General features: G+C 35.9%; 1 protein-coding gene across 1 annotated transcript in view; it reads right to left on the bottom strand.

Moving 5' to 3' along the window:
* EMCN (endomucin) overlaps positions 1 to 16550 on the bottom strand; it is a 130710-nt gene that overhangs the window by 5082 nt on the left and 109078 nt on the right. The window contains exons 10-11 of the mRNA XM_055296910.2: positions 15400 to 15461; positions 9792 to 9865 (exon numbers count right to left, since the gene is read on the bottom strand). Of these exons, the coding sequence (XP_055152885.2) occupies positions 9831 to 9865; positions 15400 to 15461 (97 nt within the window). The 3' untranslated portion in view covers positions 9792 to 9830. The remainder of the gene's footprint in view (positions 1 to 9791; positions 9866 to 15399; positions 15462 to 16550) is intronic.

Below are 16550 nucleotides of genomic sequence, written 5' to 3'. Positions count from 1 at the left end.
ATAACACTATGTTATCATTTACTATATTATACTAAAATTATTTTTCTTATGTGTGTTTCTTTCCACTTCTATAAGCTCCTTGAGAACTGCAACCATGACAAACCCTCTTTATATCTGGGCTAGTACTTGACAAGGAGTAAGGTCTCAGTCACTTTTTGTTCAACTGAGCCATACTCCTCCATAGATGAGTTTACAAGTGAAGTCAAGAGTTTGTAGCATAGTTCAACTGATAAACATCTGAATTTGTGCTAATAGGATAATGCTCATGATTGATACTGTCTCAATTATTTTCTCAAAGATCAGCAACCTAAATAAGAACAAACTCTAGTTTCATCAGCATGCATTTCACATTGACAATCTTTCTCAAAAAATAAATCTTGCTTCATTAATGATTCTTTACGTCCATACCAATATCAGTCTTTGCTTTTTTTTACAACATTATAATCCCTCTAAAATTAGTGTGTTGGCTTCAATAATAATGGTACAGGACTGAATAGTCACTGAATCTCTCACAAGCTAAATTTTCATATATTTGTGGTTTTTATAAGGAATAAATGGCGATTTTATAGTAAGATTTCATGACAGGTTTCTTTAACACTACTGACAACAATTTATAAACGATCAGAATGGCCATAGGAGAAACGATCATTTTGTCTTGGTTTTATAGATGTGGAACCCAGTGTAGAGCATTATTAAGAAATTCATTCAGGGTTATAAAGTATGATCATAATATACAGTTGGACTTCCATATCTGTGGGTTCTATGTCCACAGATTCAACCAGATGTGAATTAAAAATATTCAGAAACAGTAAAAATGAACAATACATTAATAAAAAATAATACAAATCAAAATATAGTATAACAACTATTTATATAGCGTTTACATTGTATTAGGTATTACAAGTAATCTAGAGATAGTTTAAAATACTACATGAGAGAATTCATGTAGGTTATATGCAAATACTATGCAGTTTTATTTACATCAGGGACTTCAACAACCACAGATTTTGGTATCACCAGGCCTTTTGAAATCAATCTTCCACCTCCGTGAATACAGAGAGGCAACTGTAAATCTCCTTTATTTATGATGTTTTCCTTTTAGCTTGTGTTATTTCATTTTAAAATGAAAGAAAAATAATTTAAAAACATGTTAAGCTCTTCTGGAAGTTCACAAAGATACTCTTAGATTATCAGGGCACCATTTAGAAAATTACAGAAGTACCAGGGAATTGTATTTTGGAGAAAAATGGAAATAGCTAACAATCCACATTGCTGAGGGTCTGTGGGAACGGACTTTCATCCAAGCTACCAGACTTTCTAACACCACATTTCTTCACTGGTCTGAAACCCCCTTCACTCTTCAGTCTTCCAAGGTGTCTTGGAACAGAAGGAAGATGAGACCTACTGGTGAGGGAGCAACCAGGTAGCAGCAGATTCTTCCTTGACAACAGTGCAGAGTTGCTCATAGAACAATTAAATGGCTATCTGTTCAATTCTAAAATTGTTGTTTTTCCCTTTTAATTTTATATCTTAGACATGCTTTCATGTTATTAAAAATTATTTCAAGAATTATTTTTACTCATTATATAATGTCATTGTGCAAAACATAATTTATTTTATAATTTCCATATCATTAAAAATGTAAGCTGCTTCTACATATTTGCTACCACTTTCGTACATGATTTCATGCTCCCACGAGGTAAAGCTTTGCAGAAGGCAAGGTTTGTACCTCATAAATGTTTCAAAATTCCTGTCTGCCCTGCCGAATCACATTAAACATAATACTGTGCACAAAATAGATGATCAATATATGAAGCAACAAGCATTAAATATATCTAAAATCTTGTTTTGATATGGAAATTTTTAACATAGATGATTATTTCTGTATTACTGTTTGCTGTTGCACGAGGGTTCAAGACTTTTTAACTTCTTTCCTGAAATCTTCTAGGTTTGATGAATTCATTTCTGTATATTCTGAATCTCCAAGTTGATATCTAATTTCAAGTTGACAACCTAGACAGTAGTTACTCTTTGGTTATTAAATTTGAAGTACAGTGATAGAAATATCTTAAAGAAAAAAGTGAGACAGACAATAGAATTGAAAGATGTCAAACTTGTTTCTTCTCATTACTTTCTGATCTTTACTCTTCAGAACGTCATTATATAATTCCAAAATTACAAAGAGGAGCAATAAAAGTTATTTAGCTTTTCAAATCAAAAGCCTTGGAATCCGAGGCTAGGAATATTTTTTAAAGTACAAAAATGGAAAGGAATGAGCGTTGAACAAAAATTACTTTTATTAAGCTGGTTCGAAGATCAACACTGTTCCTTGCCTTCTATACACATTTTCTTCTTTTTTTTTCCAACTACAGAAGACTTGCTTTCTCCAAGTTGGACAATTAGTTACTAATATTTGAGCATTTTGGTAATTCAAAAAACAGCCCTTTACAAGCTACTGGGTTGCAAAGCAACCATAGCAAGTAGGAAGGAAGGTTTCCATATATCAGCTAGGGCTGGACAACGTATCTCATCCTCGGCTTCTCAAACTTTGCACCTGAAAGTGTCCATTGCATAGGATGGACCAACTTCCAGATTCCTTTTTTTTCCTTTAAAACTTTTATTTCAGTTTCAAGGGATACATCTGGAGGTTGGTTACATGGACAATTGCATGTCATAGGGGTTTGGCGTTCAGACAATTTTGTCACCCAGGTAATTAGCATAATACCAAATAGGTAGTTTCTCAATACTCATTCTCATTCTACCCTCTCCCTTCAAGTAGGTCCTGGTGTCTATTGTTCCCTGCTTTGTGCATTCAGTGCTTGGCACCCCCTTAGAAATGAGAAGATACAGTATTTGGTTTTCTGCTTTTCCATAACTTCACTTAGAATAATGGATTCCAGGTTCATCCATGTTGTTGCAAAAGAAACAATCTGGCTCTCTTATATGGCTGCATAGTATTCCATAGTGTATGCGTACCACATTATCTAGTCCACCACTGATGGTCATCTAGGTTGGTGGGCATCTGGGTTCATTCCATGTCTCTTATTGTAAAGAGTGCTGTGATGAACATACATGTGCATGTGATTTGGTAGTAAAACAATTTGTATTTCTTTGGTCTATATCTAGTAATGGGGCTGCTGGGTTGAATGGTAGTTCTATTTTAAGTTCTTTGAGAAATCTCCAGGTTGTTTCCACAGTGATTGAAGTAATTTACATTCTCACTAGCAGTGTATAAGCATTCCCTTTTCTCTACAACCTGGCCAGCATCTGTGACTTCTTGACTTTTTAATGGTCCCATTCTGACTGATATGAGATGGCATCTCATTATGGTTTTGATTTGCATTTCCCAAATGATTAGTGATATTAGGCACTTTTGCATATGCTTGTTGGCCCTGTGTATGTCTTCTTTTGAGAAGTGTGCATTCATGTCCTTTGCCCATTTTTTAATGGGGTTGTTTTTTACTCTTTCATTTGTTTAAGTTCCTTGTAGATTCTGGATATTATGCCTTTCTCAGATGCATAGTTCATGAATATTTTCTCCCATTTTGTAAGTCATCTGTTTACTCTGTTGATAGTTTCTTAGGCTGTGCAGAAGCTCTTTAGTTTAGCCAGGTCTTGTTAGTTTTTGTTTTTGTTGCAATTGCTTTTGAAGTCTTCCTCATGAAGACTGATGACCAGAATGGTATTTCCTAGGTATTCTTCTAGGGATTTTATAGTTTTTGTTTTACATTCAAGTCTTTAATCCATCTTAGTTGATTTTTGTATATGATAAAAGGTAAGGATCCAGTTTTAATCTTCTGCCTATGGCTAGCCATTTATCCCAGCACTATTCCTTGAATAGAAAGTCCTTTCCCCATTGCTTGTTATTGTCAGCTTTGTTGAAGATGACATGGTTATATGTGTGTGGCATTATTTCAGAGTTCTCTAACTTGTTTCATTGATCTATGTGTCTCTTTTTGTACCAGTATCTTACTGTACTAGTTACTGTAGACTTGTAGTATCATTTGTCATACTGTACTAGTTACTGTAGCCTCGTAGTATCATTTGAAGTTGTATGTGTGTGGCATTATTTCAGTATTCTCTAACTTGCTTCATTGATCTATGTGCCTGTTTTTGTACCAGTATCATACAGTACTAGTTACTGTAACCTTGTAGTATCATTTGAAGTTGGGTAATGTAATGCCTCCAGCTTTGTTCTTTTTGCTTAGGATTGCTTTAGCTATTTGGGCTCTCTTTTGGATCCAGATGAATTTCAGAATAGCATTTTTCTAATTCTGTGAAAAATGTCACTGGTAGTTTGATAGAGAATAACATTGATTCTGTAGATTGCTTCGAAGAGTATGGCCTTTTTTAACAATATTGATTCTTCCAATCCATGAGCATGGAATATTTTTCCATTGGTTCATGTCATTTGTGATTTCTTTTGACAGTGTTTTGTACTTCTCATTATAGAGATCTTTTGCCTCCCTGGTTAACTATATTCCTAGGTATTTTATTCTTTTCGTGGCTCCCATGAATGGGATTGCATTCTTGATTTGTCTCTCAGCTTGGATGTTGTTGGTGTATAGAAATGCTACTGAATTTTGTACATTGATTTTGTATCCCAAAACTTTGCTGAAGTTGTTTATCAGAGCTAGGAGCCTTTGGGAAGAGATTATGGGGTTTTCTAGGTATAGAATCATATAACATATGAAGACAGTTTGACTTCTTCTCTTCCTATTTGAATGCCTCTTATTTCTTCTCTTGACTGACTGTCCTGGCTACGACTCCCAGTACCATGTGAATACGGGTGGTGAGAGTGGGCATCCATGTTTTGTTACAGTTTTCCCAGAAACGCTTTCAGATGCTTTTTCCATTCAGTCTGATGTTGGTTATGGGTTTGTTATAGATGGATCTTATCATTTTGAGGTATGTTTCTTCAATGCCTAGATTTTTGAGGGTTTTTAACATGTAAAGATGTTAAATTTTATCACAAGCCTTTTCTGACTGCATTTATTAAGATGATCATGCAATTTTTGAGTTCTGTTTTTGTAATGAATTACACTTATTAATTTGTGTATGTTGAATCAACCTTGCATCTCAGGATGAAGCTTTCTTGATCATGGTGGATTAGCTTTATGACATGCTTCTGGGTTCAGTTTATTAGTATTTTGTTGAGAACTTTTGCATCTATGTTCATCAGAGATATTGGCCTGAAGTTTTCTTTGTTCATTGTGTTTCTGCAGGTTTCATGGTATCAGTGTGATGTTAGCCACATAGAAAGAGTTAGGGAGGAGTTTCTTCTCAATTTTTTGGAACTGATCCAGTAGGATGGGTACCAGCTCTTCCTTATACATCTGGTAGAATTCAGCTGTGAATCTGTCTGGTCCAGGGCTTTTTCTGGTTGGTAGGTATTTTCTGTTACTGATTCAATTTTGGAATGCATTATTGGTCTGTTCAGGGTTTCAATTTATTCCTGGTTCAATTTTGGGAGGTTGTATTTTTCCAGGAATTTATCTATTTCTTTTAGGTTTTCTGGTTTGGGTACATAGAGATGTTTGTAATAGTCTCTGGATTTTTTGTTTGTTTGTTTTTTGTATTTCTGTGGGGTCAGTGGTAATATCCACTATCATTTCTGATAGTGTTTATTTAGATCTTCTCTCTTTTTTCTTTTTTAGTCTAGCTAACAGTCTATCAGTCTTATTTATTCTTCCAAAAGACAAACTTTTGGTTTTGTTGATCTTTTGCATAGTTATTATCATCTCCGTTTCACTCAATTCATCTCTGATTTTGGTTATTTTTCTTTTGCTAGCTGTGGGATTAGTTTGTTCTTATTTGTTTAGTTCCTCTAGGTGTGATGTTAGATTGTCAACTTGAGATCTTTCTAATTGTTTGATGTGGACATTTAGTGCTACTAACTTTCATCTTAACACTATTGAGGCTGTATCTCAGAGATTCTGGTATGTTGTGTCTTTGCTTTCATTAGTTTTAAAGAACTTCATGATTTCTGCTTTAATTTCATTGTTTACACAAAAGTCATTCAGGAGCAGCTTGTTTAATTTCCGTTTAATTGTAGGGTTTTTAAAAATCTTGGTATTGATTTCTATTCTTATTGTGCTGTGGTCTGAGAATGTGGTTGGTATGATTTTGGCTTTTTTGAAATTATTGAGAATTGTTTTCTGGCTGAGCATGAGTCAATTTTAGAGTATGTGTCATGCATGGATGAGAAGGATTTACATTCTGCTTTTGTTGAGTGGACTTTTCTGTAGATGCATGTTAGTTCTGTTTTGTCAATTGTCAAATGTAGGTCCCAAACATCTTTGTTAGTAATCTGTCTTGATGATCTCTCCAATATCATCAGTGGAGTGTTGAAATCTACTATTATTGTGTGGTTACCTAAGTCTCTCTGTAAGACTAAAATAATTTGTTTTATAAATGTAGGTGCTCTAGTGTTGGGTGCATAAATTTAGGATAGTTAAGTCTTTTTGTTGAGTTGAACCCTTTATCACTGCCTTTCTTTGTCCTTTTTGATCATTTTTGGTTTAAAGTCTGTTTTGTCTGAAATAAGAATAGCAACCCCTGCTCTTTTTTGTTTGTTTGTTTTCTATTTGCTTGATAAATCTTTCTCCATCCCTTTACTCTGAGCCTATACGTGTCCTTGAATGTGAGATGAATCTCTTAAAGACAGCATACATTTGGGTCTTGCTTCTTTATCCAATTTGCCACTTTATTCCTTTTAAGTGGAGTGTTTAGCCCACTACCATTCAAGGTTAATATTAATATGTGTGGATTTGATCCTGTCATTCTATTGTTAGCTGGCGTGATGTAGACATGATTGTGTTTTTGCTTTATAGCGTCAATATGTACTTTAGTGTTTTTGTAGTAGCCAGTAATGGTCCTTCATTTCCATATTCAGTATGCCCTATGAACCTCTTGAAAAGCAGGTCTGGTGGTAATGAATTCCCTTAGTATTTGCTTGTCTGAAAAGGATTTTATTTCTCCTTTGCTTATGGGGTCTATTTTGGCTGGATATGAAATTCTTTGTTGGAATTTCTTTTCTTTAAGGATGCTGAATATAGGCCCCCAGTCTCTTCTGGCTTGAAGAGTTTTGGCTGAAAGGTCCAGTGTTAGCCACTGATGGGGTACCCTTTGTAGGTGACCTGCCCAATCTCCCTAGCTACCTTTAATATTTTTCTTATTTTTCTTTTCACATTGACCTTGGAGGATCTGATGACTGTGTGTCTTGGGGATGGGTGTCTTATGTAGTATCTTGCCGGGGTTCTCTGAATTTCCTGAATTTGAATATCAACCTCTCTAGCTAAGTTGGGGACATTTTCATGGACAATATCCTCAAATATGTTTTCCAAATTGCTTGCTTTCTCTCCCTGTCTTTCAGGGATGCCAGTGAGTCATAAGTTTTGTCTCTTTACATAATCTCGTGTTTCTTGGAGATTTGTTCATTTTTGAAAATTCTATTTTCTTTATTTTTATCTGACTATGTTAATGTGAAGAACTAGTCTTTGAGTTCTGAGATTCTTTCCTTGACTTGGTCTATTCTGCTGTTAATACTTCCGATGCGTTATGAAATTCTTGTGGTGAGTTTTTCAGCTCTATCAAATCAGTATTGTTCTTTCTTAAAATGGCTATTTCATCTTTCATTCCTTGTATAGTTTTATTGAATTCCTTAGATTCCTTGGAATGGGTTTCAATCTTCTGATTCTCAATGATCTTCATTGCCATCCAGATTCTGAATTCTATTTCTGTAATTTCATCCATTTTATTCTGGTTAAGAATCACTGCAGAGCAGCTAGTTCAGTCATTTGGAGGTAAGGAAGCAATCTGGCTTTTGGAGTTTCAGGAGTTCTTGAGCTGGTTCTTTCTCACCTATGTGGGCTGATGTTTCTTTAATTGCAGTGTAATTTGAGTATAGTCAGTTGGTTTCATTTCTCTATGTTTTCAGAGGGCTGAGGCTTTGTGCAGGGTCTTTATTTGCAGTTGAGTTCTTGTCTTTGGTTTTACAGAGGAGTATATTACCAAAGTATTTTTGGTGTTGAAGTTTGGTTTGCAATTCAATAGATGGTGCTTAAACATAATGGCTGATAGATAGGCTCTCACCCAGCCATGCAGCCCCTCTGTGTTTCCTCACATTTGTAGCCATGCTTCCCGTCAGTGCTCTGAGAGTGTGTGATCCTCTCCCACTCAAGTGCTGGTCATAGATCTCAGCTTAGCACTCCCAGACTGTGCACTGCAGGCCTGAGACAAGCTTAGGATTTTTTCTCTCTCCCCAGCTTGGTGGCAGCAGGGGCAGGGACCTTGGCATGCCACTCAGAGCCACTGCCAATTAGAATAATCAGCTGGGGAAAGGTGGTTGTATTGCAGGCCCAAGCTGGGGGATCGATCATGACTGGTGAAGAGCAGGAGGGCAGGGGAAGGCAGTCTTGCCTCGTTTTCCGTAGGGCACTGCAGCATGCTGGACATTCACAAATTCCAAGATTCCTAATCCAGCCCTAATTACCGGCTAGAGAGGGATAGAATTCTGATACTGACACGTATGTTTGGATGGCACTCCTCTGTCTCTGTCTTCTGCTACTGGCCAGACAAGCATAGCAGGCACCATTTGTTCTACAAGAAATTTCTGAGTGTCTGTAACAGCACAGTGTTAGTAGTTAGGCGGTAGACATAGGCAATGAATACAGTATTTCTCATCTTGGACATTTTACCTAGAGTGACTACCATTGTGATCAGGCCAATTGTGGACATGTATTTATTTTATTTTATTTTATTTTTTATTGTTAGTTGCCAAAGGGCAGATTCTTCTGCAAGTTTTATAAAACCTCAAAAGCCAAGTGACAGCACTTAATCGATACTTCTTGTAACAATTAAATTAAAGTCAGAAGAGCATTTCCTTACTCAGTTCTAGGAAAGTAAAAGGCAATCCCATACCAACTGGGAGAGTTAATTCCAAAGCAGGTTTAACACTGGCCTGAGCTGTTTACTAAAATAAGAAATGTACCTGCCTTGAACTTACTCCTGGTCTTGACATGGAACATACTTTTAAGAAATTTCCATTTTTTATTGATTCACAATTATTGTAGTGAGATTGATCATTTGTATCTGGTTTTGTCAAGATATCTGGAGGGCTCTGTCGTTTGCTGGTTACACAGCAAGACTGTGTCTACATGACCAGCTGAGTAAAAGGAAACCTGGCTGAAACTGAATTTTAGGTCATCTTGTTGGAGGTGTTTTTTCCACACATCCACGGTTTCTGGACCCAGAGAGAAAATGTATTCTGTTATGGTCCTTACAGAGAGAGGGCAATTGGACCCTTCACTTAGCTTCTCTGAACCCATTTCCCTGAGCCAGCCTATGGCTGTGATATACATCTTTACTTTAATGCAGTTTCTATGTTTTATCATTTTCTTGCAATAAACTGCAAATTTGCAAGCACTGTCACTTGAATCCTGCCAGTCTTTGTTAGCAACAGAAGCCTAAGTGCCACAGTTAGTCTGTGCTTCCTGACCTAGGTAGGCAGACTGAATTTACAAGGAAACATTAACAACAGGCAGAAAGAGCAAATTGCATCATTCCTTAGACAGGCAAGAGAATTGGCAAATCATCTACAACCACCAGGTCATTCAGTTTTTGGCAATTTTTGTTAGAGTTTGTTTTTAGACAAATGGACAATGATCATTGCACTGACACAAACCATTAACTTTTCAGCTTTTGAAATTCTTTAAAAACAATCTAAGCTGCACCAGGCTAACAAAACAGGTATTAATGATTGTCTCTGTGAATGAAATTGGGAAACTTACATAATTATTGCCTAGGTGTGGAGAGAATTCCTCAAGCTGTCAGTTCTTGGTTTTTCCTTGTGCAGAGTGTTCACCTGAGAACAGAAGATATGTTTTGATCTATAAGCTCAGAGACTGAGTAAGGATGAAAATAAAGTTTCCTGGCTTTTTTCTATTTTTCAAGGAAAGTTCAATTTTCCTGCAAGAATGTCATTAGAGCCACCATTTGCCTCTTGGTATTGTCTAGAAATTAGTCACCAAAATACATGAGCTTTTCCCAGACACCATCTGTTTTCACTTCAAGGTAGCAATATGAAGTCCTGGGTGGGATAGGTCAGGGGGCAGTGGGGGCGGGAGATGTGAGCTGGGAGATGATTACTGGGAGAAACCCTGGGGAATGAGTATTGATTTTTGCTTGTTACATGAGCTGGCTCTGCCTAAGCAAGCCCATGTCATGTATTTAAAGTGCCATTTTATCAGGAAGACATTCTAGGGTCCTTCTGTTTAAATAATTCAGTGAGGGTTTTGTGAAAATGAATTTATAGGCCAATATGAACACTTGGGTGATACACAGAGCAGCGCAGGTGCCATTACTCAAAATCCCAGTGCTATTCCACCATCCAATATACAGAGAAATATTAACCTAGGATGGTGGCAAGCTAAGAGGCCCCAAGTATTCTTCACATGCCACTGGATTCATGACCAATATATTTCACATTACTTGTGTCCTTCAGGTAGAATCGAGTATCAACATCAGTCTCACAATATAAAAGCAATATAGGTCAAAATCTCCAGCTTTTAGAATAATTCTCATCATTTTGCTCCAGCTTTTATCTGCCAGTTGTTAGGAAATCTGTCCTCTGGGGACTCTGAGGATGTCACCTGTTACTTGTACCATCACAGCAATAATAAATAGTGCCAGAGAGCTCTGAGGAGAACAAATTCAAGACTCCTCTTCAAGATCTCCTTTGCTTCTATACTCTGAGAAATGTTGGGCATAGTTCTGCAGCACCCTCAGCGCCTGCTCCAAGGCAATCTTTTGCTAACTATTGTTCGTTTTGCAAAAGACACAGCACCTGCTTGGAACCCACAGCTATGAAGTACTGGAATGAGAAGTAAATAAAATAAATATTGATTCATCCCCTAGCATCTGCCAGAAGTCACGCAAAGCAAGTCATTGAAAATCTTTACAATTCTTAATATTCTTCCTCAAGGTCTGTCTAATTCACAGACTAGAAATTTTGAGAAAAATTTAATAACAATATGATATCAGTAACAAGAATAATGATATTTATAGTAAAAGAAAACAACCCACACACATATCTAGTGAAAAAAAAAAACATCCAGAGGGAAATATATCAAATGCCAGTAGTGGTTGCATGAAGGTTGTTTCATGGGTAGTTTTAAATTCTTTTTTATTCTCTGATTTTTTCTATTTTTCATTATGCATCCTCTGGTCAAATATTAAAATGGTAGTTTCAGCCATGAGGAAATATTATAAGGCAGTAATATATGTTAATTTGCCAAATTAACAACATGTTAAGATGAGGGAAAGACCATTTGCAGTTGAAACAGTCAAGGAAACTTTGGTGGAAATGCAGAGAATGAGACAAATATTGAAGGGCTGAGGACAGAAGAGGATTCTACATATGGCTTCATAAATCTGTGAATGTTTTGTTCATTTTTACTCTGTGGTTCATTTTTTGTTGTTAATGAACTTTTATTTGTAAAAATAAATAAGCAAACAAAGATGACTATGCACTTAATGAGTAATTGCCATAGCATACTAATTAGTTAGTTTGCTAATGACATATTAATCATATGTAATTACCATTAGAGGGGGAATTGTACGTGACAAAGGAGAGCAAGAGACTCTCTCCTCCTTCTAGAAAGCTGGGTTCAGAGAGAGACAGGGGACACGGAAGGGAATGAATGAAGTCTGAGAAATATGCATTATTATTATATATCAAGTGCTTTCAAAACTGAGCTAGAGAAGGCAGGCACATCATGGAAGGTGTTGCAGACATCCTAAGGTGTTTGAACTTAATCTTAGATTATTACTTATCAGAGTCTTCTAAGCAGAGGAATATTCTAATGAATTCAGATCTGATTTTTCTTACTCTAAATGGTTCAAAATCAACCGATGCCTTGAAGCTAAGTTTAGTGATACAATGTTTTTCTTCTTCCACAGAGTCATATATTTCTAATTTCAAGGTTTTTCTTTATAATTTATATGACCTGACATATTAAAAGTGAGATAATGTGTATTAAATGTCTGAGATGACATAAATACGAATCACCTTTAAAACATATGTCGCACATACATTTTTTAGTCAATCATGATGATGTTTAACCTGACAAGATCACTTACTAAAGCTGATAAGTAGCTTATATGTTCTTATAAAGGACTCCTTGATCTGCAACATTTGATGCTCATTTTTTTCCTGAAAGCATCTTCTTGTTATACCCTAGTAAGTTTTCTCTTTTACATTTAAGAGAGTTCCAAATTTAAACATGTATGAGTTACAATTTCAGCAGAAGATCTTATTCAATGAAGAATATATTTAAAGGAAGCAGGGAGTATGGATGGATGAACATCAACCATATTACTTACTCCATGACCTAATTGAAAAAGAGGGATTTGGGGTCAAAGAACTCTCTTCCCAGGAGAAAATGACCAGAACTTTAACTCTGGCTCATTGAGGTTTCTAGAAAACCAGAAGATTTGGCATCCACTGGCATTTTCCCTAAAAGTGGGTGGCTGCAGAGGGCTGTTTCCTTGGAAACATTGTTTATTGGCCTGTATCATAGTAAAAAGTCCAGGGTTTCTATACTGAAGTAATGACAGATTCAAATAATTTTTATGATCACTGAAGCTCAAATTTCATTGTGTTACCCATCTATGCTCATTAATTAACATTGTATTTCTTAGGTCTTGAAACAAATAAAGTAAATTGTAACAGTCATCAATTCTGAGTAGCTGGTGGTCAGATATTTGTTCTATCAATTGTTTTCTGTATTTTAAAAATTTCTAAAAATTTTATATAGGCAGCAGTAGAAACATTGAGTTAAGCTTGTGAACTTACATCAAACCTAACCATTTAAGTTTTTTTTTTCTACTTATTTTTTAGGAAAGATGTCAGTATTAGGCAAGAGAAGTTACTGAAGTAAAAATAATTTTAGTAATGTAACTTCTCTTGAGTGGAGTGAGCATAGTGTTATAAAGAAAAGATATTTGAATACATTTTGAAATGCAGTGGGAAGAAATTTGTTTGCTAGTGTTTGGGGAGCCACCAAGTTCTGTTAATGATAGACTTTAATAAAAATTGTGATAGCACAAGGAGCATTTGGATAGCATTATATTTTAGATGATAAATTCTGGGCTACTGAAGTCTACTCTGAATCATCAATTTCAGTGTTGCCCTATCACCAGATATTTTCCATGGTAATCATCTGGGTTGCCCTTTGAATGGTTATTTTGCTAAAAGCAATATAATTTCTAAATTGAAGTTGGCAGAAATAAAAGTACCTGAGAATATATCTTACTATTTCCATGATAGTATCTCCCTCTTAGACTTGTGACCTGACAAGTTATTTTTGAAGAAAAGGAAGTTAGGTGGGCTAAGGGTCTATTTAACTAGTCTGCCACTGTCTATTTCACTTACTGCTATGGTCACCACAAGAGTGGGAGAGAGCCTACATAGAATTTTCCCCAGGCCTTAGAGTCTGCTATTACATTTGCAACCAAGAAACACAAGGTTCTCTGAGGTTTTCCCCCTGCTGGAAGTCATGATTCTAGTGTCAGTTGTCCCATTTCTTTGGCAGAAATGGGTGGTAGAAAACTGATCCCAGTGCCCTCCTCACAAGGAGAGCCAGGAGCTTCTACACAGAGCACTTCCAGGTATGTTTGGCACCCTAACTCACCACTTGGAGAGCCAACATGACTGCAGAGTGTTTGGAGTATGTGTGATGCCTGCTTGCAAGCCACAGGCAGATTCTGAGGTCTTTTCTTGATAAATCACGTAGTCACGCTTATGATCTCTCATGTGCTTACTCAGGACTGGTTCACGTTTAGCCTGCTTGAGCACTTTTTTTTTTTTTTTTTTTTGCCCTTTTCCCTGACCTGGTAGAATAGGCCTGGCTACTTAGTAAAGGCTGGTGAACAGCCAGGAGAAAACTGTGAGTGGCTTCTAACCACTCTATGAGTACATTTTGCTTCTTTGCCCCCTTCAGATGGTTCCTCCTGAGAGAAAGTATAGTATGGGAATAAAGGAAATATGTATATTAAAGAGTGGAAGAGCTGCAAGAGCAAAGGAGATCTCTCCTAAAATAAGATGGCTCATGTGAGGGATTTCAGCATTCCTGTGCAGGCTTCAGCTGTTCTTGCTCTTCAACTCTTCTGTTTGCCTCTTGCCGTTTGTTCTAGTTTGAATTTATACAGGAAATTGAGAACACTTTCAGCCTTTAGTATCTTGCTCTTGATTTGGGACAATATTTATAGTTTTCTGTTTTACAAAATTATTTTGAGCCACCAGAAATATTTATAATATAGCTTATTCAATTGGGGAATTGGATATTGTAAATGTGTTAATGTAACATGATGTTTAAATTAGACCCACATGGTTTTTTATATTTTTATTTATTTATTTATTTAATGAAGTCTCACTCCTCTGTCACCCGGGCTGGAGTGCTATGGCATGATTTTGCAGCTTACACCCCCGGGGTTCCAGCATTTCTCCTGCCTCAGCCTCCAGGGTAGCTGGGATTACAGGCATGCACCACCATGCCCAGCTAATTTTTGTATTTTTTAGTAATGACAGAGTTTCACCATGTTGGCCAGGCTGGTCTTGAACTCCTGACCTCAGGTGATCTGCCCGCCTCAGCCTCCCAAAGTGCTGGGATTACAGGCATGAGCCACAGCTCCTGGCCAGATTATTTTATAAAACTAATAATTGCTTTTAATTGATCTGTTTTGTGATGTCAATGGTTTAAATGTCTGATCTACTCAAAACAAAGAAAAATCCATGATTTTAATTTTGAAAAGCTATCTAGCATCACATTTTTTCATTGTTCTTGACACAAGTCATACCTATATTTTGAAAGACTTTTACAATTCCAATCAAATGAATATACCTAAGAAACTGGAAAAATTCACATTATATCAATAGAATATTATATTTTACCTTTATGGAGAGGCTCAATTAAATGTATATAAATGATATAAAACATTATTTACATTTTAACTGATGACCAGTTTTTTTGCCTTTTTGATCATATGTGACTACATAGCCAGCACCAAAATGAAACAAAACAACAGCAATAATTTAAAAACTTGTTAACAAATTTTGTGATCTTTCTGCCACTCCCGCAGAATAGGAAATGCCTCCAGCCATCTACACATCCACACATCTATAGAAAGCAACCTCTAAAGGCCACATAGTCCAATAATCTTATCAAATTGGTAAGATTTTTCTTTCCTTCATGGGAGAATTTTACATTTATTGACAGTAATTGGCTATTTCTAAAGAAGTTAGGCCTTTTGTTTATGTTTCACGTGAACAAAATCCAAGGTTATGGTTAGATTCTAAAATAACTAATTTTCATCTAATCAACTTGTCTGGAAACTTACCAGACTCATGAGAAATTGTCTTAACGGTAAGAAGCTTCACGCTCTCTTTATCAGACTGAGGTCTATTTGAAACAAAAAACATTAAATTAACACCACAGTAATCAGCATTGTATGTTTGTGAAAGTATTGTGACAGAAACAGAATGACGAAGATACATATGCATATATATATATATCTTTCCATGGCAAGAACTTTGTCTTTTCACATATAAATACACAAATACTTTTTAGCAATTTTTACTTTTTCTGGAATCAAGCCAATAAACCCCTGCTACTGTCTTATAGAGGTGATTGTCAGATAAATTAAAAATTAGTTTGAGTTGTGTGAAACACTTGGTACAAGGTCCATATTGCATATGTCTCCAATTCTGAATTATGGGGAGGAAGACATAGAAATGTTTACAAGCCTTTTGGGCTTATGCTGAATTCTGGAGATATTCCTTTGCATGAAGTCCTGAGATACTGTAGTACAGTATCTGAACTACCTATTTTAATCAAGAGTTCTCATCTATCCAAAAGAGTTTCAAACTCTAATTATTTTCTTTGGACATCTCAGGAGTCTCTAAGACATATGAATAGTAATGTAGCATTATTTCTAAAGTTTACAACCTTATGAAACATAAAAACACTTATATAAAGGTAGACCACAAATTCCTGTCAACAAGGAAAACAGGGTTTGTTTTGACATGAAAAACAATTCATCATGTCTCTTTGCAGCGCCTTGGTTGTTACTGTTGCCTGGATTGCTAAAATCTGCTTTATTTTAATCAAGTCAAAGTAAAACAGCCATCTACCTTAAAGGCACTGAGAACTGGCTCAAGGTAGAACCACAATTTTCCCTGTGATAAACATATTAAAAATTTCACTGGGAAACTATTTAAAAATTCTAGGTATTTTTTCTATGATATTTTCCCTCATAATTATATTCATTCTTCTACTTTTCCATTTCATCTTTTTATTTCCCATTTTACCATTCTAAGATTAAACATGATCTTACATTTGGAATTTCTCTGTTAAATGAGAGAGCTCTGACAAATAGTCAAAGCCAATATGTAGATTTTCTACCCTTTAGAAAATAATCCAAAAAAGTGTAAATAGAGTAACAATAATTTTCACTATGTAAATGGTAGGGTCTAAACAAAAGATGATATG

This window comes from Symphalangus syndactylus, chromosome 10 (assembly GCF_028878055.3).
Source record: "Symphalangus syndactylus isolate Jambi chromosome 10, NHGRI_mSymSyn1-v2.1_pri, whole genome shotgun sequence".
In the NCBI taxonomy this organism is placed as follows: Eukaryota; Metazoa; Chordata; class Mammalia; order Primates; family Hylobatidae; genus Symphalangus; species Symphalangus syndactylus.
This window is presented reverse-complemented; position numbering and strand designations above follow the sequence as displayed.